Here is a 22,959-nt window from a genome sequence, read left to right as displayed (position 1 = left end):
TTTTTTAGATTTTTTAAATTAAAAAAATAAAAGTGATGCGAAACGAGACCTAAACTTCTTGTTTCCCTCTATTTCACTGGTATATGAATCTTCAATTGTGTATTTTAGAGATCTCATAAATTATACGATATTATCCTATCTTATGGTTTATCATTGTTTTGAGAAACATCTCATAGTTTATTCTGAAAAGTTTATAAACAAATTTTCTTGTCCCACACTGGCATATCAATGGTAACCTCATATTGCCCATCACAACAACTGGACTTTGTGGACTTATCAACTCATACATAAAACATTGATGAAAAGGAAAGGCTCGCATGAGCCCTACCAATACCAGATAATTCGTGGACCAACCTTCTTACAAGCCTTCTGAGCTTACATTTCCTCTCTCTCTCTCTCTCTCTCTCTCTCTCTCTCTCTCTCTCTCTCTCTGACTGATACCTCCATCCTTCTCTCCTGCATCTTCCCGTTTGATTAACCAGAAGCCAAATAATCCCTCCCTTCCCTGAAGGATTCAAGGAACCTTCTAGGGCAGTCATATTGGCAGAACAAAAATACAAAACATAGTACCCATATCTTTCCTCTTTCTATCTCAATGTTTCAATAGTGTTCAGCCCAATCTCTGAGCCTTCTCCTTCCTCCCCGGCCCTTTGATCTCTCTTGGGACCCAGAGATCTCCGGAGGAAACAAATAAAAAGAGACAGAGAGAAGCCACATCAAAGAAGAGGAGTACTACAGTCTTTCCTAAAAGTTTCCTCTAAGAACTCAAACAGTTCTCGAGTGACATGGATTTAGCCCACGGAAGAGGAGATAGGCATCGCTACTGTCGGGGAGAAGACCAAGAGGGGGCATCCAAGAGCCCTTCCTTCACTCCCTCCTCCTCCTCCTCCTCCCTTACTTGGTTCCCTCATGCCGAGGCCACTGCCCGTTCGATCGAGACGGAGCATATGTTTGACAAGGTGGTGACGCCGAGCGATGTCGGGAAGCTGAACCGGCTCGTGATCCCAAAGCAGTACGCGGAGAAGTACTTCCCTCTAGACCCGTCGGTGGCCGACAAGGGGCTATCACTGTGCTTTGAGGACCGCAGCGGGAAGCCATGGCCGTTCCGTTACTCCTACTGGAACAGCAGCCAGAGCTATGTCATGACCAAGGGATGGAGCCGCTTCGTCAAGGACAAGCGGCTCGACGCAGGCGACACCGTCTCCTTCAGCCGCGGTGTCGGCGAGGCCAGCCGTGGCCGCCTCTTCATCGACTGGCGGCGCCGCCCCAGCTCCCACCACCACCTCCTGCCACTCCCCAGCCCGGCGGCGATGCAGTTACCCTTCACTGCCGTCGCACCGTTCGCCGGGCTCTTCGCCCCTCCGGTGCCCGCCATGCGCCATGCGCCAAGCCCCGGAATTGGTGGTGATGGCGGGTCATACGTGCATTTTCGGTCAGTTTGCCCCCCGCCGCACGTACGGGTGCCGATGGTCTTGGACTCGGTGCCGGTCGTCCATGGCGCAGTGGAGACCAAGCGAGTCCGGATCTTTGGTGTGAACCTGGAGTGCTCCGAGCCGAACGGGGGGCTGCCTCTGACGCGGCCTAAGCCTCCTCAATCTCCTCTCCAGTGGAGAATTGGGGCTGGTGGGTCTCTCGAGTCTACTGTAGTGTCTACAGGAAACAAGCTGCAGTGATCCATAGATCTCCACTAATAATTCAGGAAGAAAGGAGGAGAAGAAAGAAGTTTGATATACTTACTCTTATTATTTACTCCATCTTGTGCTTACTTGAATATTGAAAGGTTTCAGGATTCTGTCATTCCCTTTTTCTGTTTCATCATCATCTTTTGGAGCATAAAGAAAATTTGAGCATTTCGAGTGCGTTTGGGTGAGAGGGAAAGGAAGTGAAGAGGGATGTATGTGAACTATAATATTTCTATACTTTTGTTCCTTTCGTATTGAACCATTATTAAAATTGTATGTATATTCCCCCAGATGCCCGACTTATGATACATAGTAGCCTTGTTCTTCTGATCTACCTTCTCATATGCTTCAAGCTATTGATATTTTTAGTATACCAACTTTACTTATTTGGTCTGGGATTCCATTTTCCTATTATCCTTGCCAGGAAATTGTAGCTTCATCCCTCCACTGGTAACAAGACAGCAAGCTTCGGATCGGAGAGGTGATTGATGGAGTATTAAAGGTGGGATTTAACCCTAATTTATTATCTCTTATATATGTTTGATCTTTGCCTCCTTTGTTGGCTCTTGATTTACTACATTGTTAATTGAGCTAAGAATCACTTTCATTTAAGAAACCTCACATTGCTTGAAAAGGCCATGATGCAAAGCTGGAGAGTTATATATATATATATATATATATATATATATATATATATATATATATATATTTGAACAAAGAAGAAGCATCCCTACTTATATATTGTGCTATGAAAAAATAATTGGGCTCTATGAGATATGATACCATTTTAAAGGGTTTTCTAGGAGTTGGTCAAAAAAAGATGACTATAAGGCTGCACCTTTAGATGCTAGTTAAGTGTAACGATTGTGAGGTAAGCTGGTGGGTGGACTTGCTACTGACTTTAAGTGTTGTCCATAATGCGCTAGAAGGGTATACGTACGATATACAATATCTTGGTCTTAATTTCTTACCTAACAAAAAAAAGAAGATGAGAAATAGATGGGAAACTATATAAAGAATAATGAGAGTAATAGAAACCATTTAAGTAAATATTAACAAGACATTTTTGTTTAAAAGACACATTATAGCGAGGATTTTCATTTCTATTCTACTTTTATTGGCCTCATCTTCTGCATAGTGTGAGTTATGCCTTGGTCTTACAGACGACACAATGTAGCCTATAAGATGAAGTACACTCATTTTCCCCCTCAAGAAAGAAAAAGGGGTGGGGAACGTCATACTTCATTCTTCATAAGCCGTTATGTCTGCAATAGCAAACACGTTAACTGTTAGTTTTTTGAAGTTTGAAGTATGAATAGAAGCCTTATCTGAACATTATAAGGTAGCATGGAGCTCCAAACAGTGATCAATCATCTAAAATCCAGAATTGTTACAGAAAATAGGAGCATGGAAACAAATGTTATTTTTCCTAAACTTTGGACTCGTTGTGTACAGAGTTCAAATTTTTTTTAAAAAAAGAATTAAGAGTGAAGACCATATTGGTTTGCTGGCTGTGTGATGCACCTTTTTCTATCAAATCCTGAAGTTCTTGGAGCATGCTTTAGACTTGTGTTTTTCCTTTTGTTAGATTGAGTAATATATGCTGAGAACAAATAGAGAGTTTGAGTCCAACCAGGAGAAAGCTCTGATATACAAGTGGAACCCGATTTAACTTTTAGGCCCGATCCTTTGTAGCAATCCTTCTACTTCTCACGAATTCTTTTTATATGCGACTAAATTTCACACGCAATCCCCAACTTTCTCCCTCTTCAAGTGTGAGCCAATTTCAACTCCCCCTCGAGTCCTACCCACCACTCTTTGTCAAGCTCCATGCCCAAATATTTTTCTGAGTGCACCATGTATTACTACTCCGGCCCAGGATCCCACAGGTGACTGATTATACATATGAATTTATTAATTATATATGAATTTACATCTGTGCTCATGAATCAATTAATTATGGTCAAGCATAAAATATATGAGTATTAAATAGTAGAATATATGTTTACAAATTGTCACAAACATAATAATTTTTAGTTACCAATATAACAAGATAACTGTACATACCCACACATAAAGTTTTAGTGAAAAATCGATTAGTATGTGGTTTAAACTATTAACTTACGCTAATCAGAAATATCATTATTGTACCTTGATCAAAATGCCATTATAAGATCACCCATAGTTATCAAGGTTGCTCTTGCAACATCCATCTATATACTAATTCTATTTGAATAGAAAAAAAAAGAAAATAGACATTAAAGTTTTTATTTCATACTGCCAATTTTAAGTTGAGCCAAATGGCTAATATGGATTTAGATGCCCCAATGTGAGGGAAAAACTTCATATGTCATAATGACATATTTATCCACTTTTTAGCTTGTTAAATTGCATGATAGGGCCAGAGATTGCTTCTTGTAGATAATAATAAAAGCATTGGATCGATATTGTGGTGTGAAGTGTTGTGAAAGAATTATCATACCAGTTATTTAGTTAATTTATGATCATATAGATATGTCGCACTGGTAATTTTTTGAGAACATGTAAAAGTAATGAGATACATCAAAAAAGAAAAAGATAGAAGAGCACCTAAAAGCACAGGGTAATCCTTATTGTGGTGTGAAATGTTGTGGAAGATTTCTCATGCCATTTATTAAGTTAATTTTATGACGATATAGATATGCCATATTGCAATTTCTAAGAACATGTAAAAGTAAAGATACATCAAACACAAAAGATAGAAGAGCACCTAAAAGCACCGGACAAGACCTTATAAATGAGCATTATCAATCTTTGTTGACAGGAATTTTTTCTGCAATTATTTCCTTTATGGAAAATATCAATTCTAAAATCAATGAAAGGAGGTCCATGATCCAAAATGATATCACAATGATGAGTTTTGACCAAACTTTATGGAGATTAGAGAACCAATAAGCATCAATCTTACATTGCAAATTGTTCATAACCAATTGACCATTCAGTATTTTCAAAACAAAATCTAAATAAGCTTCTCTAATCTGTAGATCATTGTTTTCATAGAGGATGTCAGCATTCATGGTAAAGGTAATGAACAGGCACCTTAGAGTTTGATTTGATTTCGGCACATCGGTTTCTAAATTTATTAGCATAGTTGAGAATCTCCTTAGAAGAAAAAATTTCGCAATAATTGGTTCATTGCTGTGGAATTTGCATCATGAGCTAGGTTCAATCTCTGGATGAGTTTCTGATGATATACCTATGAAGTACAAAATTATCAGTTCTTTTTACTTATGGTCCTTAATTTTAGTACAAGGTTATGCCAAATATTTGCAGTTATGTTTGTTCTTAATGGAAGTCTTTCTCCTTTCTCTAGTAAAGCTGAATACCTACTATTTAGAATTCTGAGAATCTTATTTGCAAGCATAGTAGCTGACGTATCCTTTGGAGCAAGTAGTGTTTCTATCCTTCCATGGATTCTAGCTAAATTTGAATAATTTATATAGGAGACATAGCCTCCTGTTCCCTGAATCACATGTTGAAGCATAAGATCCTACTTTGCAATCAGCTCTACTTATTTTCTCAACTTGCAGGTAATACATATAAAATTCTAAATATCCAATGTCTGCTATAATAAGAGAAGCCATAGTTTCAAGACTTCTTTTAAGCACACCATATAAAGAAGGTGGTGAAACTCCAATTCTATGGAAGTACCTCCTTTTTCTTTTAACCTTTGAACTTCTAGAGGAAAAGAATCTGGTTTTATAAAAAGTACAGAGTTTCTTTCTTTCTCTTTTTTTCTTCTTTTTTTCTTGGAATTATGTAATTAGCTGTCATGATGTTGTTCATGTTTTTTCCAATAAAGATACTTGATTTGAGAACAAGCTTGTTTTAATTCTTCATCCCAAGGAACTTATATTTTTGAAGCAAAAAATCTCAATCTCTACTAAAATCTTATATTCCCTTGTGGATTTAAGGATTGTTATCAATATGATGACAGCATGTTCATTTCATATAGCTATAAATCACTTGTGGGGTGATAAGAAAATATTAGAATAACATTCTTTTTTTTTTGGAGCAAAGGAAATACTGGAATAACATATTATGGAAACCCTCTTGCACTCTTAAAGGCCAAGCCTAATCAATGTTTTACTGCCAAAAGAATTGATCACTGCTCTCCATGAAGCATTAATAAGGAACTATTTTTTGTATAACCAAAAAATGATTATATTTGTGTCTGTATTTGGTTTTGTTGAAAAAACTCATTCTAGTTGAATAACTTCAGTAAGCCTTTTGAACTAATGATAAACTGATCATATTAATTACACAAGTTAGTGATGTCTAGATGTGATTTATATGCTACACGGTCATACCATATTTGTGGTGTAAGAGATCAGCATTAAATTAACGAGTGGGCGTTACCATGTGAGTGTTAATAGCTTTACAGCAATGTATCCATAAAACTTTCACCCACACTGAGAAACACCAACTACCCTCGGATTGTTTGCCTCTCGAAGGATACTTTGATGCTTTACTGCTGCATGAGTTACATACCTGTGCTACTTAGACTCTCAAGTCTCTGTACAAAACCTTATGTTCATTAAGTAACATATTGTTCACTAATTACTCCTTCAATATTTTGATCCTTGTTCTTTTTAACCGAGAGAGACCTTTAACCTCTTGATAACCTTCAGTTCGGCCCTTCTTTAAAAATTCACTTCTTTTGATAGCTATAATGATAGATTGCTTGGCAACAAGTATGCTGATAATATTATACTTGGAAAGAGTAGCAATTTGTAAACGAAGGAAAATTATAAAGTAGCACAAACAATTATGGGTGCAGATACTGATTCACATAAAATGCTATGATGACTTATACAAAAATTTGAATATCTATGTACTGTCTTCTCAATTTTTTTATAAAAAAAAAGTATGTAGTAATTCTAGTACAACCATCAAGATTTCTTTAGGAAGTAATATAGTTGTTGGCTTCTAAACAGATCCACTGGCTGAAAAATTGGAGTGCCATTTGTCATGTTCATTCCAAGAAAGTAGGTATATATATAGGGAATGGTGGTGTAGTGCAAGAAGATCGAAGGTTGAAGGATTAGATGATGGAATCATACAGATAAACTCCAATCCTTCCGCCGCAAGCAACGAACATGGATCGATACTTCAGATCATAACTCGGTTAGGCATTGAGTACTCAACTCAAAAGGAGGGACAAATAAGTCGAGCTGATCTTTTGGGTTTTAGGACATGGAAAAGTTTTGAGGGTGGACCATCCTTGGCAATAGGGACCCTTGTAGACCCATGAAACCAACAGCATGCCTTGCTCTTGCTTGTAGGTCTTGGCTTGCGTGCATGAGGATGGGAGCAGGAAGAAGGCAGGAGTATGTCCTTACCACACTAAATGGTGTGGTCCAAGGGCTAGAGTGTGAATGGGAGTGGAGCGAGGACAGTAGAATCTTAGGCCCTATTAGCATCAATTCTTGTTATCTCTGAACCTCTGCCGTTCAAGCATCTCAAGCAAGGGTCGCTGTAATCCATGTGAACTCAGCATCTGGGTGCCGGCACCCCATTGACGTCTATAGTTGTCACTTTGGACTGAAGCCGCCACCACCACTTGTTTGTGGCATCTTTACTGAAGTGGTACGTGGTATCAGCATCTTTTGCTCTCCACAAATAACTCATTGTTGCTGGAAAACCAATTCATCAACAAATTGCCGCTCATAACCGGTGTTGGATCGAAATTCACTAAAGATAAGATTTATTAGGATATGTAAGTATTCTATTTTTTTCTTATCACAAATATTATTGCTGCCCAGCTATGCAGCCCAAGAGAGAAGAGGGGGGGGAGGCGGTAAACTGGGTTTTTCAAAAACTGTTACTAAATGCAGCGAAATTAAATACTTGATATAAGAAAATAAATTTCAGTAAATGATTAATAAGCAAATGAGCTGAAGATAAAGGTAAACAGATCAAGCAACGCAAACACAAAAAATTGATGGTGGTTCGGTGCCAATCCTGCACTTACGTCCACTTTACAAGATTTTCTTTTTTGGAAATTCACTATAATCTATAACCCAGATTACAGCTCAGTTGTTCTCCGAGTTCGCAACTAAAGCTAGTTGATTTTTTCAGATTAATCAACCAAAACTTACAACTGATTGTTTTCCAGGGGATCACAAACAACCCAGTTGATTTTTTCAGAAAATCAACCAAAACCTACACAGATTGTTTTCCGAGTTCACAATCAACCCAATTGATTTTTTCAGTTAATCAACCAAAACCTACACAATCTAATTTCAAGTTTGAATGGACATTTTCTACAAGTTTCAATTCCTGAAACTTGTTACAGCAAAGTTTAAAAGAATTTAAGCACAATGAATATAGCTCCAAAATAATAAATGCAAAATAATAAATAGAGCTGGACTCTGTTGGTTGACTTGATTGCTCTTGAAGGTGCTTCACCAACTCTCTGATGTAGAATATGTGATCTTTCAGCTTGCAATGAATGCTTTTGAATAATATTTTTTTTTGAAGCTCTCTCTTTTGCTTTCTCTTTCTTGCTTTGATGGATTTTTCTTTGTAGTGCTTGAACTTTCCTTTTCCTTTGGTGTTCCCATGCATTTATACTATTTGGAGAAGTTTGAAATACTTTTCTAGCCGTTAAACAGTTAATAGAGTCGTTGTGAAATAAAAATAACTGTTTGGATTCACTGAAAAACTAGTCATTACTATTGTCAGACGTTGAGGAGTCGACTCGCCATTTTCTAGGGTTGACTCGAGATCTTTAGGAGTTAACTAATGATCTTCAGGAGTCGTCTCAAGCTTGCTTCTATTTTTGTTGCGCTCTATCTTTCATTTGTGTCACTTATGAAGTCTGCTCTCTTAGTTCAAGGATTGGCTCGTTGCTTTAAAAGGTCGACTCTTCAACGGACTAAGTTTTACTTCTCTCTGTCTTTTTACTATAGTCGTTCTGGAGTCAACTCTAGTTTGACTGGAGTCGCCTCGTGAAGTCTATTGGTCAACTTGCTAATGCAATAATTTTCTCAGCTCTCTATCTGTCCTTTGAGATTGTTCTGGGGTCAACTCGTGATCTGCAGGAGTCAGATTGTAAAAGCGTATCAGTCAGTGACAGTATGTCGGAGTCGACTCGTTGCAAGCTTAGGGTCAACTCTCAAGGTAACTTATAATGAAATTTTCTATGCTCGTATGTGAGCTTCTAAGGATTGGTTTCATGGTCTTTTGGAGTTCAGCTTCTTGATGTAGAGCTTCAGATGGATGATCTTCACTTAAGAGTGGCTGAAGGCTTTTTTCTTACTTGCTGAAATTAATCAATTGAACTCAAACCAATAGATTAGTCAACTTTTGACTTAATTATTTTGCATCATCAAAAACACTCTTTTAGGGTAATAGTTATGTCCAGCCTATAATATTTTTCTTTGTTAATGTAATACTTAAAATCATGCTAACAAGGAAAATATCCTAATTATAAATAAAATATAAAACTTTTTTTTATATTTTCGAGGAACAACCTTGGATTGCCACCTTCTAGCTTCAAACTCAACCTAACCAACATATATATTTAAGGAAAGAGATCGAAGTCCCGTTGGCCTTATTCCTATCTTATAGTAAATGATATTAATGTTGGAATTTGTTTTGAAAGATTGCAGACGTATTAGTAAGGGAAAACATGACCCTACCAGAACATATAATAAAGTTCAAAATATGCACCAAAATAAGCGGGAAAGTAGATTGGATAATACATATCTGAATCCAATTTCGTATCTAAATCTATCCGGATATGAATAGCAATTTGAGCATCAAGCTAATATCCATATTAGTACCTCCATCCATCAAAGAAAAATGGATATGAATAAGATAGGCAACTATCTGATCCAAATCCGAATATCTGATTCTATTTGTAACCATATTTAATTTTATATAGTATGCATAAACTTTTAAAGAAATAAATGACCATATTAACATGTTATTAACTTGATTTAATAATATCCTTGTCTCTGTGATCATGAAATTTAATTATCCAACTTATATTTGTATTTGTATCCATACTTTCTATATATGATTTGTATCCGTATCCATTTAAAACAAATAACGATATATATTTTTGCATTTAACTAACCTCCGTGTCTATATCTATATTTGTTAAACAAAATAAATATGCATATGGATATATTAGTATCCGATTAGATTTCAGCCTTGGACCAAAATCATTAAAACATCCTCATGCGGATTTTTGTATTAGAGGGAATTACTCTGTAAAGGATTTAATCATTGTTGATCTATGAAAGAACATAATTTTACTAAATGAGATGAATATTTTAAAAAATATTTTATTCATTGGTAAAGGATTACTCGGTAAAATTTATGAATTTTTGAACTGGGGTGAAAAATACATGTGTAAAACATTTTATATGTTTTGTTACGCTCAAAATGGGACTGGAGGAGTGATTTGAAATCATGACTGCACAATAAAACAATTATTAAATAAATTCTTTTATGTTTTTTATGATATTAAATATCAATATTGCTGTTATGGTGCAAGTTAAAAAAAGACAGATCAGTGGAATATCAGAGGCACTAGATTCGTATATACATACATATATATGAGAATAATCCAAATTAACTGTATTGTATTTTCATCTCCTTCCCCTTCGGCGACAAGCCGGGCGATGGTAATTAATTAGGGCAAGCAATCCCCCAGCACTGCACCCATGGCTCCTCCCATCCCATCACCCCAACCCCAGCCCTTCTTCCATGACCCTCTCCCTGGAGCCCCGACATTGCAAAATGTTACTATTCGTATTCACAAAGAAGCACTCCTTAGCTTCTTACAAGGGCAATTGATCTATTACCACCAGTCCTTTCTTTTTTATCTTTCTGCATTCAATGTAATGGTCATCTGCTACTTCTAGCCTGACAGCTGAGATAAATATAATGGCGATGTGGTGCATGAAATTCAATATATTTGACAATAGCTAGGCAAACTTCAAATTAGCTGTAGATTCTGTGGTTAAATAAGCATAATCTTTGGCGCCTGGAAGGAGAAAGCATTCCAGATGTATGACTAAAACTCGACAACCTCCACTCTTCTGCATCAATCCTGAGAGGGAACTTTTCTAGAGGTCAACCCTACCTAATGGACAATAAAAAAAGGTAAATAATCTAATTGGATTTTAAATACTATATGAATTGTCTATGTGTTATGTATACATTGGGTGGGGTATTATATATTATTTATATTGTAAATATGCATGTTTTCAACTTCAGCAAAACCATCGCTGAGATAATTAACTCAATGCCTGTATCTTCTTCCTTGCAAAAGAAAAAAACCTAGTATTTAAGTTAATAATAAAAAAAATTAAAACCAAAATTAAGAAACCAAAAATATCATGACAACTATGCTTTGGGTGCATCAATATGCACCCAATGGTTCTCTTAATTGTCAGTACAAGTTCGATCCTCAACTTTTAGAGATTTGATAAAAACGGATAGGGAGAGTGCTATGGTGAGATAGCTTGATCTCATTGTCCTTCTGTAGAGTCCCAGGCTATGTTGTCGTTCCTAATTCCTAAAGCTAGCTGGAAAACAGCAAGGAAGAAGTGAGAGTCAGAGGCTGAACCTTGTCGAACCTAAGTAATAATCATAATCATAATCATAACAAAAACCAAGCTCACTGAGTAGTAGTTTCAGGTCCCCTGGATCCAATTATTGCTTGTTCCCAAAAAACTGAATGCAGCCATCTCTCAATTTATAAAAGAGAGAGTACAGCAGAAACACACATTTAGCAAGTGTTTGTAGGTTCAACATTAGGCTACTTACATCATCTTATACTGCAGTTTAACCATAAATATCCCAGGCAGTTCCATATAAAAACATCAGAATGCACTGTTATTATTTACATGCTTTTTTGGAGTCCTCGGAAATCCGAAAACTAGAAGTGAAGACTTCTGTTCTGGGGCTACAAAATATCCTCCTTCAGTACATGCTCCCATTCCGATGAGGGGCTATCATATCCACCAGAGAGCGAACAACTCCCCTGCTTCTTTGTTATGGATGGCTGAATCACCTTTCCACCCAAAGAGCTCGAACAGAACTCTCTGGTCGCTGCATCTCCATAAATAGTTGAAGGCAGTCTAATATCTTCATTGCTGTTTGTACGAGGATGCTGTCTCTCAACAACTAAACCTGAATTTCTAGGTCCACCGTTCAGATATGAAGGTAGGCTACTCTCTGTGAAAGTCAAATCAGCAAGCTTTATTGATGGTTGCTTCAGCCCAGAATTATTTTCATTGTCAGAACAAGAACTATGTGCAGTCTCTTTTGTTCCTGAGCAAACTCCAAAGTCCAATGAGTCAAAAATCTTCGGCTGTTCATTAATGCTCCAAGAATTCCATACATCAGTCTGCTGCTTCAGAGATCTTTTATGATCCATTACAAATGCTTCAAGATCCTCCGACTTGCCCCCATTTGATGACAGCACAGAAAGTGCCTTGTGAGGTTTTCCGGAACTATTCTTACCTGCATTTGCCAAGAGGGAAGAACAAACACCAGACAAGTTCTCCTTGGCCTTCAATGGCGCATCATGTCCATTGACATCATGCACCATGCTTGGGCTTGGTGATGTGGTCACTGGGGGCAGCTTACCTGAAATTCTAATGAATCATTAGGATTTGCTGCAAAGTGACGAATCTCTTTACAAGGACAAAAAAAGGTGAACAAGAAGTCCAATCAGCACCAAAAGCATCACCTTTTGTCTGGCACTTACGATTGTCCGCCTCAATCTTCATGCGAGCAAGCTGAAGCTCATATTTCAGTCTACACAGTGCAACTTCTGCCTCAATCCACAGATTCTTATATAACAGCATCCGTGGGTTGTCATCCCCATCAGAGAAACTTTTTTCTAGAACATTCCCTAGGTCCTGCAGATGGATAAAAGGTGCAAGCATAACAGCATGAATAAAAAAATGTTTCTTAACAGCTTCTATCTCAGAGTTGTAAGTCATACCTGCATTATCCCATCAACTTTCCCCAAATTTATGTCACGACCTTTGGAAAATAAATGCACGAACTCACTGGTCTCCATATTATAACCAATCCATTGCATGTTAACCTTCATGTCATGGGTGTTGTTCGTGTTGCTCTGGCATGCAGCATCAGTCTCTAGACCTGTATTCTGAGAACAAGCAGCCTCTAGCCTGGAAACATGAGAACTGCCCTCAACAGAACCCTGCAGAAAACCTTCTTTCATTAAATATGGAAAAGTTTGATGCGGTAGATGGTGATAAAGACAAGATCCATGGAGATGAGTTTCAACAAGGATGTTAATCTAAAACATAGGTCCATGCTGAACATATGCACATGAAGCTACCAAAATATAAACATTGAATGTAAGAGAATACAGTCCTGTAAGTTGTCACAACATGCTACTGTTGACTCCCTTCTCAGTAACAATTGACAGGAGAAGAAATAAGGTACGCATAATATCCTCCAACAGAGAATCGATACTAAAGAAATCTATGCATAATGTTTCATTTCCAACATTATGGTTTGACCTGCCTTGAATAATATGACTGTGATTGCTCTATCCACCACTTTAAGGCAGCAGGTATCACCACACCATCCATTATCATGCTGTTGCAAGCCCATCATCCTATAATTCCACCAGTCCTAGTAATAACCACCTTTAATCATGATATCTACAGAACATTCAAGTTTCTCATCAATGACCAAAAACCACCATAAGAAGTGTGGCTTCCCTGCTGTCATCGCAATCACACCTTCTCACTCCATAATCACTGCCAGACATTCTTCAAGGTGCCAATCCATGGCCATCCCGCCCCTAAAACCAAGGTTATCACTCCATATCTCTAGCAGGACACTGATGCTATGGCCAGAGTGGCAGAGCAGAAAACAATGACAACCGTGTTGATGGAAAAGTCTTTAAAGGGGTAATAGGGTAGGGGTGGCAATCGGATCGGGTTCGATATAAACGGGTCGAGTCATATGCAGGTCGAGTCAGAAAATCATAAATCTGAATCCGACCTGTTTATTAAACAGGTCAGAAATTACAATATAAACCTGTCATATTTAATAAACAGGTAAACCGATCCGACCCGTTTAACCAGTTTAATAAATAGGTAACCTATTTGCTCAATCCGACCCGACCTGTTTAACATGTTTAGCCTATAAAGAAACAATTCGAAAGCCACCTTGGCCGAATCTACCGAAATTAGCATAAAACCAATTCTAAAGACGAAAATAGACGATCAAAACCCCCAAGAGTTTTAATTAATCCGTAGAATGAGGTTCACATCTAAATGATCACAAAACTAGACACCGAGATCGCTACTGGACACAAAAGTTAAAAAAAAAAAAAAAAGACACCAGACAAGAAATCAAGAAACCAACACAACTGCACTAGAAAACCTTCTCTGGAAACTAGATGAAAAAAAGAATCAAATAAATCACCATCGAGCACCGGAATCAAACTAGAAATCAAGAACCATAAGAATGGGGAAGTTACCCTAAAGAAATGCCGAAACTGGGCATGAAATGAAGGATTATATATCAAGAATACAAAGAAGAAGCAAGAAGAAAGGAACGGGGGTGGATCGCTTGCCTTGGAGTCTCCGGCTACCGTCGCCGTCGCACCCCTTGGTCGACTTTCTCGTCCCCATGCCTTGGAGGATTCGGAGGCCATCGGGGGACCACTGAAGGTCGTCCATGCGGCCGGAGAGGATGCGGAACTCGATCTTGAGGATGCAGTCGCCGTAGCGGCCCCAGATCCGAACGGTGCCGGAGAGGTCAGCGAAGGCAACCCACTCACCATCGGGGGAGAAGCGAGCAACGATGGCCTGGTAGGCATGCTCGTCGTAGATGGATGCCTCCAGGGGGCATCGAGGCAGCAGATGATCACCGACCGGCCGTTGGTGTAGACAATGGAGTTGGTTTTGGGGTCGCCGGAGATCAAGATCCCGCGGCCGCGCTCCGTCGAGGGCGCGCACACGTACGTCTCCGGGAGCTCCACCATTCGGTGACAATGAGAGATGGCGGAAGAAGAGTGGACTAGGGGAATATAAAAGAGCTAGGATTTGTGAGGACCCTGCTGATTATAAACCATCTGATCGAGATGGACGGCAACAGATCAAATTACGACCTAAACGGGTTAAACAGGTCACAAACATCTAAAATATATATCCGACCCAATTAATAAACAGGTTAAACGGGTCAAACTGTTTACGACCCAAACCTATTTAGGCCAAATCCAAACCTGTTTATGGCGGGTCGAACACGGGTCAGATTGGCCGGTCGGGTCATATTTTGCCACCCTTAGTATAGGGGCTAAATTCTTTAAATATTAGGATGGGTCATTCCTTGAAATTAGATACCGGGACATTTATTTCATTTAAGAAAGATATAGCATGCCCTACATTAGAAATATATTATGAAGTTTAAATTCCTGTATCAAGGGTGGATCAAAATGCAAGCATTATATACAAAAAAAAACTTTGAGTTATACCAATTGTGCGTAAATAGAAAGCAAAAATATTATTGATTACATGTAATAAGCCTCCAAAATATTTATAAACTTAAAGAATGCAAGACAAACAAAAATAAAAATGCATTCAGACAACCCAATTCCACATGGTCAAATTGATGAGCTCTACATTAGGAAGTAAGATTACCGATAGATAATTGTGAGTGAATATAGAACTTTGAGCTAACTATTCTTCCTTCTATATGTCAAAACTCAAATCTGAATAAACTAATAAAATGCATGATTGCATGTAGTTATGTATCCCTTGCCCTCCCCCCAACCAACAAAAGGAAAAAAAAAATCAGCATGCAGACAACATAGTTATTATTCAGATAATAAATAAAAGGTAGCAAAAAGATTCAGAATTGCATCACTAGAATGATTAGTTTTAACATGGAATTTGGAAGAAACACCGATTCCAATATTTCGTAGATTAATCATATCATATATAACTTCCAAAGACAAATTTTGATGCTTCTCTCAGACTTGAGTGCATTCTACGAAGAGATGAATATAACCAACTGAATTTTAATATCCGAATATCCAACAACTAACACTGATAACACAGAGCTGGTTAAAGCTGGAGAGACTGATTCAATTGTAATAGTCACCTATTCTGTAAACTATACACAGGTAAATCAAGTATATATTGTAGTACAGTTGACTTGCAGAACATAGTTCTATCATATTTGGACTAAAATAAGAGACAAACTCAAGCTAATGATGAGATAGTCAAAATCACATACCTTTTCATTCCTCAGCAAAAATGCTTCAAGATTTTGAATGACTAGCCAGAGGAGACTACGGTCATCTTCTTCCAATTTATTGTCCTTACTCCATTCAGTAGACAAGAGAAGTTTTGAGGAAGAATGCATTGCCCTAATAAGCAGCTCTATATTGTTCAGTTTCAATGAAGATGAACCTGAAAGAAGCAATGAGCCAAGTAATTCAACGCACCCGCAAAACTAAACTCCTGGGAAAAAAAGGAGAAAAAAAGGGTATCCAAGTATGTAGATTAGAATCAACTGAAACATTTAAATTGGAGAATCAAGACCTTTCTCAGGATTAATATTTCCATCGGCTGATGTGAACTGGTCAACAGCAGTACTTTTTTTTTTATCGCATTGTGTCGCATTATCATCTTTTGCTTCAGAATCAATATTCTTGTCTTTCCTAACTTCATTTGCCTGTTCTCTAAGGTTATCTGCACATTGAACATCCTTTCTATTGGGATCCTTTTTGCAATCTAACCCTGTCTTGTAATCATTTTCAGATTTCTGCTGCATGTTTAAAGAAATAACTGAAGAAGATCCCCCTATCTCAGCTACAGAAGATTTTTTTCTGTTCTCACCACAAATCAAATTTCCAACATGCTCAGCAGGAGTTCCTGAATATGCAACACTGTCAGGAAGAGGCTTTTGACCTTTATCCAAACAACTGTTACCTTCTGATTCCTTACATACAGGCTGAACACATACTGTTTCACCGACTTTAAATGGTGATTGTCGAGAAGCTGGAGTTCCTTTCCAACATGGTGAATCCACAGCAAGGTTGACCTCATCGAGTGTTTCTGAAGAACTTTGCATGGAATCTTCAAGTTGTGCAGAACGACATGCAGAGTTAGAGGAATCAGAAATTTTCAAATGTTTGATTTTCAACCCAGAATCTCCCCCTGTAGGGAAACCCATGTATTTTTCAGTAGATGAATTGTTGCTAGAAGGGAACTTTTTTTCATAGGTCACAGTCCCAATGATATTATTGTTCAGACTGTAATTTGCTCTGCTCTTCTCATCCTGACCCTCTTTACACTGTACAAATTGATTGATGCTAGGCTCCTTTTGGTTGGATGCTACATTGCCTGTGTCAATCATCTTATATGGAACGGCATGATGAACTGTTGAATATCTATTTTTTGATGTACTATAATCCATGGTCGAACTAATTAATGCTGATGGTGTATATACTTGGCCTGAGGTAGAACATGCTGTAGCTTGATTATAAGCTGTGGGATTAGTCGAATATGAATCAAGTTGTGCCATATACCTATCATAAGAAGAATTTGAGATAAAGGGGTCGCATGGCTCCATCACAGAAGTTGAGTCTGGTATCTGAGAATAAGACGTTCCTTCAAGTACTGCACTTGGAGACAAAACTGATGCCCCAGAAAAGTTATAAGGGTAGGTCGTGCTTTCACCATAAATTGTTGACTGCTTCCCAAGAAGCCATTCAGAACTTTCTGATCCAAAGTATGCTCTTTTTGCTGCAGAATTAAAATATTTTCCATGCCAAATACCATAAGAATTATCTTCATAGGTGCTAAGGCCTCCAGTTGCAACTCCTTCAAGTTGACAGAAACACAGGAAGATCATGATGTATTAGTTCATTTATGAATGTTCCCTTTTTCTGAGAATCTAAATACAATGAAGCACATTTTACTATATGGCTAAATAAATATATATATATATGGTAAGTTTCACAAGTTACTAAAACAGCATTAAACACTGTTCATACAAAGTACAGTCAGAATATTATTTTCTAGGTCATAAATTGTAGCATATTAAGCCAACTGAAGAGAGACAAGCTTTATTAAATCCAAGATGCATTTTACTGAATTTTCAAGTAGCAAGGGCAAAACAAGGTCAAAAAGACAGCATTGATCTGTTTGCTGTGACTTATGCAGACCTAAATGGAGAGAAAATGTAAGATATCTCATACTTGGACAATGTTGGACCTCATTTTTGGTCGTCATCAACAAGGACAGCAAAGAGTGTCCCTACCACGAAGTACAAATGCAGGAGCAGAGCAAGTGATTCGCTAAGACTCGAGAGTGAAGCACTCAGTCAGAAACCATCTCTAAGCAAAGCCAAGTAGTTCAACCGCGATACGGGGAAGCAAGCGTTTTTCCACCTTTAATTTTGATTTAGCGGGAGCTAAATTCCCTAAACAAGGGGAGCTCTGATCCAGAAAAATTACCAAACTTGATGTGGACCAGTTTGGCCATTATGAGTATTCAGGAGAATGAAAGGAGTAAGTTGGTATCAGAGCTATGCTCTTACCTGGTAGAATTTCAATTTGATCTGATCATATCAAGTTGGTATCAGAGCTTCGGTCCTTTACATCTATAGGAGCTTTAGTGCATGATCCAGATGCGTGAGCGGTACAAGCAGTCAGAAGAAGGGCTATCCATACTTGAAGTACATTAAAGGACAAAGAAAACTATGGCCGCTACTTCTACCTCGATGGATAATGAGATGATAAAACGTCTCGCACAACTAGAGAAGAAGATAGCCCAACTCACTAAGATCGTGTCTCGATTGGCGATGCCTTCAATACAAGCATCAACAACTCTATCTTTGAGCAAAACCAAATGGTTCAGCCATAAGGCAGGGAAGCAAGCGTTTTTTCATCTTCAGTTCTGATTTAGTAGAAGTTGAATTTTCTAAACAAAGAAAGCTCCGATTCAGGAGGATCACTAGACTCAATGTGGACCAGTTTGGCCACTAAGAATATTCAGAAAAATCACCAAACTCAATGTGAAATACTTTGGTCACTACGAGTATTCGGAAGGATTATCAAACTTGATGCGGAACACTTTGACCACTACAAGTATTCAAGAGAATCACCAGACTCGATGTGAATCACTTTTGCCACTACGAGCAAGGCTGGATAGGGTTCAAGAGCGAGATCCGTCACATCGAAAAGTCGAGTCGCAGCCAAATTTCCAAAGGCTAAAACTTGGTCATACGATGCCCGATTGAGATGATTTTTTAAAAAATTAGATATCTTTTGAAGATCTACAACTAAGAGAATGAATTTGAATGAAATTCCACCATTAGACCCCAAAACGGGCTAGTCAAACCGAAAGTTCTTTTTTGGGTAAGACTTTGATTGGGCGTCTCTCTCTATCCGAGAAGAATCAAGCGAAGCAATAAAAGACAGAATTGATGTAGAAGTCGAGATCTATCTCCTTCAGATTTTTAGTTTTTTTCTACAAGAGATGTCTATTTTAGAAAAAAGAGTCCTACTAGGATTCAGAAGAAGAATCCGACCCAAATTGTGTTAAGACGGACCTCAAATTATAAATAGAGGCTATGTACCTCTTTTTTTAAGGATCAATGAAAAAGAAGGGGACTTAAAGCCTTACTTCAAGATTTCTCCATCTTCTTCTAGTTTTCTTTTGAGAGATTTGAGTTGAGCGGGTTGAAAAAAAAATTTCTTCTCCCCGATCGGATCAAAGTCTGAATAGTGGCCTTTTGCAACCCCCGTCGTTCTTGAACCATGCTTCTTTACATTAATTTGCATGTCTTACTTCACCATTATAGACATTGAGTAATTCAAAATAGAATCAACAAATGGTAGTCACTTTCTTTTGTAACTTCTTATATGAATTCATGTCCATAGGAAGTAACTATAGTTTCATGTCAGCCGTCAACCTACTATAACCCTCCTATATCTAGGCTTAGGTCCAGCTATATACAAAACACAGGCAGAGTTTGTAATATAGCCGAATGGAGAAAACAGAAATATGTAGTGACCCCAACTAGTTTGGGATTAAGGCTTAATTGAGTTGAGATGAGTTTCTTTTGTACCTTCTTGTTATCAAATTCAAGTTAATTTTCTCCTCTCTTTTTTGATGTAGTAAGAAAAAAGGAACCTTTATTTTTCTAATGTATTGCATATTTTCACATATTATAGTAGAATTAAGCTTACAGGAAACATTATGATGTCTAGAAGAGGGTAATGGAACCTGAAAAGCCAGTAGCAAGAAAGACAGGGTGAAATTATGCACTGTTAAACCTCTCAAGCACAAATTGTTTTAATTTTCTTTTTCCATTTGAAATTTACCTTCACCTCTCCCATGCCTGAATTGCTCCATTGTAAGAAAACTGAGTTCATGGAAATATCAAATTGTCTTACTTTCGTCATAACGAAGATGAAAACCTCAATTCCATTATTTGACTGGGGCAATAATTGAAGGCTAAAACATTCACATCCGACAAAAGTACATAAGACCTAAAGAATGTAACTAAGATGAACCTCTCTTTGTGAGGTGAATGGCTGTGACTCCATGACACCTCAAAGATGAAGTCTCAAAGCATCAGCAATTTGTATATGTTATGGTAATGACAGCCAATAGATGGGAAGACATTGCAAAAGTACAAAAAATAGACACGTTAAGCATTTAGATAACCATAATCTTACATAAGCACAATTACTAGGAAGAGATTCAGAATAAAAATTAATAAATATGTACATGGGTTACTCTCAAGTTCATTGTTACCAAGTTCACCATCATAAGTCAGGTGCATCTCATGATTCTTTCTGACTCAAATACATATTTCTAGACAAACAAAAGTATTTGTAATACTTCTATCTTTACAGAAACAATTCAATAAGTGATCACCAGGAATGGGTAAAAGGCCCAACATGCGAAATCAAAATACCAAGCCATTTCATATAGGTTCGATGCTTAATCGTAATCTCATAAAAGAACTTTTTCTCCCAATTATTAAAGTTCACCAAAATATTATTTCAACACATGGAAGAGGGATCACAGTGAAACGATGCAGTACCCTTCCATCATCTATTCTCAGAATGTTTCTTGGTCAGATACATTTTCATCCTATAAGAATGATTTTGCATCAATAGACCATAGACATTGCAAAGAAAAAAGTACATCATAAAGAAAAAGAAAAAAAAGATGAAGTTACATCACACAAAATCTTTTGGCACTTCCATCTTTTCTTTCTTTCCTTCTTGATATTGGCATCTATCTTGTTTCAACCTAATATATTAAAAATGGTAACTTTAAGAAATTCCGTTAAAGAACATATTTATAACAGATATCTACAATCCACAAATCATATCAGTAATGTAGTAGTAATGTTATCATGCAATCCCTAAACTCAAGAAGCTACCAGAACTCCTTTACCACTAAAGTTCAATTATTTGTCACGAGTTTCAAAAGAAACAAACATCATCCGAGCCACAAGAAGAACGATCACAAAGAAGAGATACCTTCCTGAAGAGATGGGACCCCGTAGCTCGAGGAAGGATCCATCCACGAAGAGACCCCATCGGGAACCTTCCCCCGCCCGACTTCCCCTCCATCGAACGGCCCGTTCCACGGGCCCACCCCAACCCCGGCATAACTCTCATACTCTGGAGGGGGCTCCAGGGGATCAAGGCCGGAACTCTGCAAGCTGGGACAGTATCGATGGTAACAGGGGTTCTTGATGACGCCGGTACTCGGGAAGGAGCGGTAGGAGTCGGCGGTGATGCAAGACATCCGGGAGGCGGAAGAGGCGGCGACGGCGGCGGCTGGGGACCACTCGGGAGGATTGCTGGGGAACGCAAGAAAGGGCTGGAAGGACGACGGTTGCAGGGCGGGCGGAGGTGGGGGCGGCGGGGAGAGGTTGGTCATGGAGGCGACGGTGAAAGGAGGGGCGAGAGGCGAGAGGTTGGAGGAATACATGGAGGCGGGAGCCGCCGCGGCCGGCGGTGGGCCGTAGTTGCCGGAAGGCCCGCTGCTGACGCGGATCATCGGAGAAAGAGAGAGAGGGGGGCGGAGGGGAAGGACCAAAGAAGCCTTTTTAAGTCGGGAGTCGGGAAGGGGTAGACTTCTTGTGAAGTTCCAAAATAAAATTATTACTACACGGTTATTAGGGCTACAAATGGATCGGGTCGGATCCTTAATGGCCCGATCCGATCCAGTTTCTTATTTGAATTCTAATTTTTGATTCAAATCCGACTCAATTGAAAATCGGATCGAGTCGGGTCGGATCGGGTCCATGCCTACAAATTTTGACCCGATGGGTCATTTAAGTTGGGTCGAGTTGGGTCCGAGTTAGGTCCGAGTCGAGTCTGAGTCTATGTATTGTTATATTTAAAGTTCCACTATATAATAGTAAATAACATCAAGCAATTATTGCCCTAAATTTTTTTGAAAAAGAAAATAAATATTTTACTAGATAAGCTATATTCACATGTTCAAATTCAACATTCTCTAAATTCAACAAGCCGGTCCCAAGCATCAATGCAACATTCTCTAAAAAAAAACTGGCCGAAAAAAAAAAAGGGTCAGGTCGGGTCCGAGTTTGGGTTGAAATTGGGTGGATCTGATCCGACCCGAAAAATTTAGGATCCGACCCGACCCTGCGGGTCCAAAGTTAGGATCCGATCCGGCCCCGCGGGTCCTAAAATTCGGGTTGAATTTTATGCGAGTCGAGCCGGGTCGAGTCGAGTCATGGGTCGAGTCAACCCATTTGCAGCCCTAAGAGTTATAGCCTAAGTTAATATATATATATATATATATATATATTAAAAATTAATAACTCCAAGTTGGTGGTTATGCAATAGACATGATGATTTAATTAGTTTTTGTACTGATTTTTTTATTAGATTCTTAGGAATTGAAGATCTTGTATATTTGTTGCATGGCATGATCCAAGAGGGAGCATGTTTTGTTGTATATCTAAAAAAGAGCATATAAATAGATTATGTTGCACTCTTGTGTGAATTGTAAGAGTCGAATAACAAGAAATATACTTGAAAAAATAGGTAGTTTTGTGATCTATTGCTGTGAATTGATTTCTTTGTTGGTATGCACAATTATAATTATAACTTTGATTATATTGTTTACTTTGTAGAAATTAACATTCTTCTTTTAAATTCTCTCCAGGAAGTTCTTCCATCACATAGATTATCCAGGCATGATGACGTATCAAGAACATA

At 38.2% G+C, this 22,959-nt stretch overlaps 2 protein-coding genes across 2 annotated transcripts; one reads left to right on the top strand and one right to left on the bottom strand.

Moving 5' to 3' along the window:
• The first annotated feature begins 323 nt into the window (after nt 1–323).
• LOC103722572 (B3 domain-containing protein Os03g0120900-like) lies at nt 324–1,972 on the top strand. Its single transcript, XM_008813173.4, has one exon. The coding sequence runs from the start codon at nt 786–788 to the stop codon at nt 1,671–1,673; it is 888 nt and encodes a 295-aa protein (XP_008811395.2). The 5' UTR covers nt 324–785; the 3' UTR covers nt 1,674–1,972.
• A 9,390-nt stretch (nt 1,973–11,362) lies between these two features.
• LOC103722571 lies at nt 11,363–21,843 on the bottom strand. Its single transcript, XM_008813172.4, has 6 exons — nt 21,244–21,843; nt 16,280–17,563; nt 15,972–16,147; nt 12,694–12,915; nt 12,436–12,607; nt 11,363–12,332 (listed from the first exon to the last, which is right to left on the bottom strand). The coding sequence occupies exons 1-6, from the start codon at nt 21,767–21,769 to the stop codon at nt 11,647–11,649; spliced, it is 3,066 nt and encodes a 1,021-aa protein (XP_008811394.2). The 5' UTR covers nt 21,770–21,843; the 3' UTR covers nt 11,363–11,646.
• Between the last annotated feature and the right edge of the window lie 1,116 nt (nt 21,844–22,959).

Source organism: Phoenix dactylifera, chromosome 18 (assembly GCF_009389715.1).
Source record: "Phoenix dactylifera cultivar Barhee BC4 chromosome 18, palm_55x_up_171113_PBpolish2nd_filt_p, whole genome shotgun sequence".
Lineage (NCBI taxonomy): Eukaryota > Viridiplantae > Streptophyta > Magnoliopsida > Arecales > Arecaceae > Phoenix > Phoenix dactylifera.
Note: the sequence above shows the minus strand (reverse complement) of the source record. Positions and strands in the feature narration are given on the sequence as shown.

Coding starts and splice junctions, on each gene's coding strand:
- LOC103722572 (XM_008813173.4), top strand. CDS start 786: ATGGATTTAGCCCACGGAAGAGGAGATAGGCATCGCTACTGTCGGGGA.
- LOC103722571 (XM_008813172.4), bottom strand. CDS start 21,769: ATGATCCGCGTCAGCAGCGGGCCTTCCGGCAACTACGGCCCACCGCCG. Junction 16,148..16,279: donor AAATATTAATCCTGAGAAAG/GTCTTGATTCTC, acceptor TGCTTCTTTCAG/GTTCATCTTCATTGAAACTG. Junction 12,608..12,693: donor AAGTTGATGGGATAATGCAG/GTATGACTTACA, acceptor ATCCATCTGCAG/GACCTAGGGAATGTTCTAGA.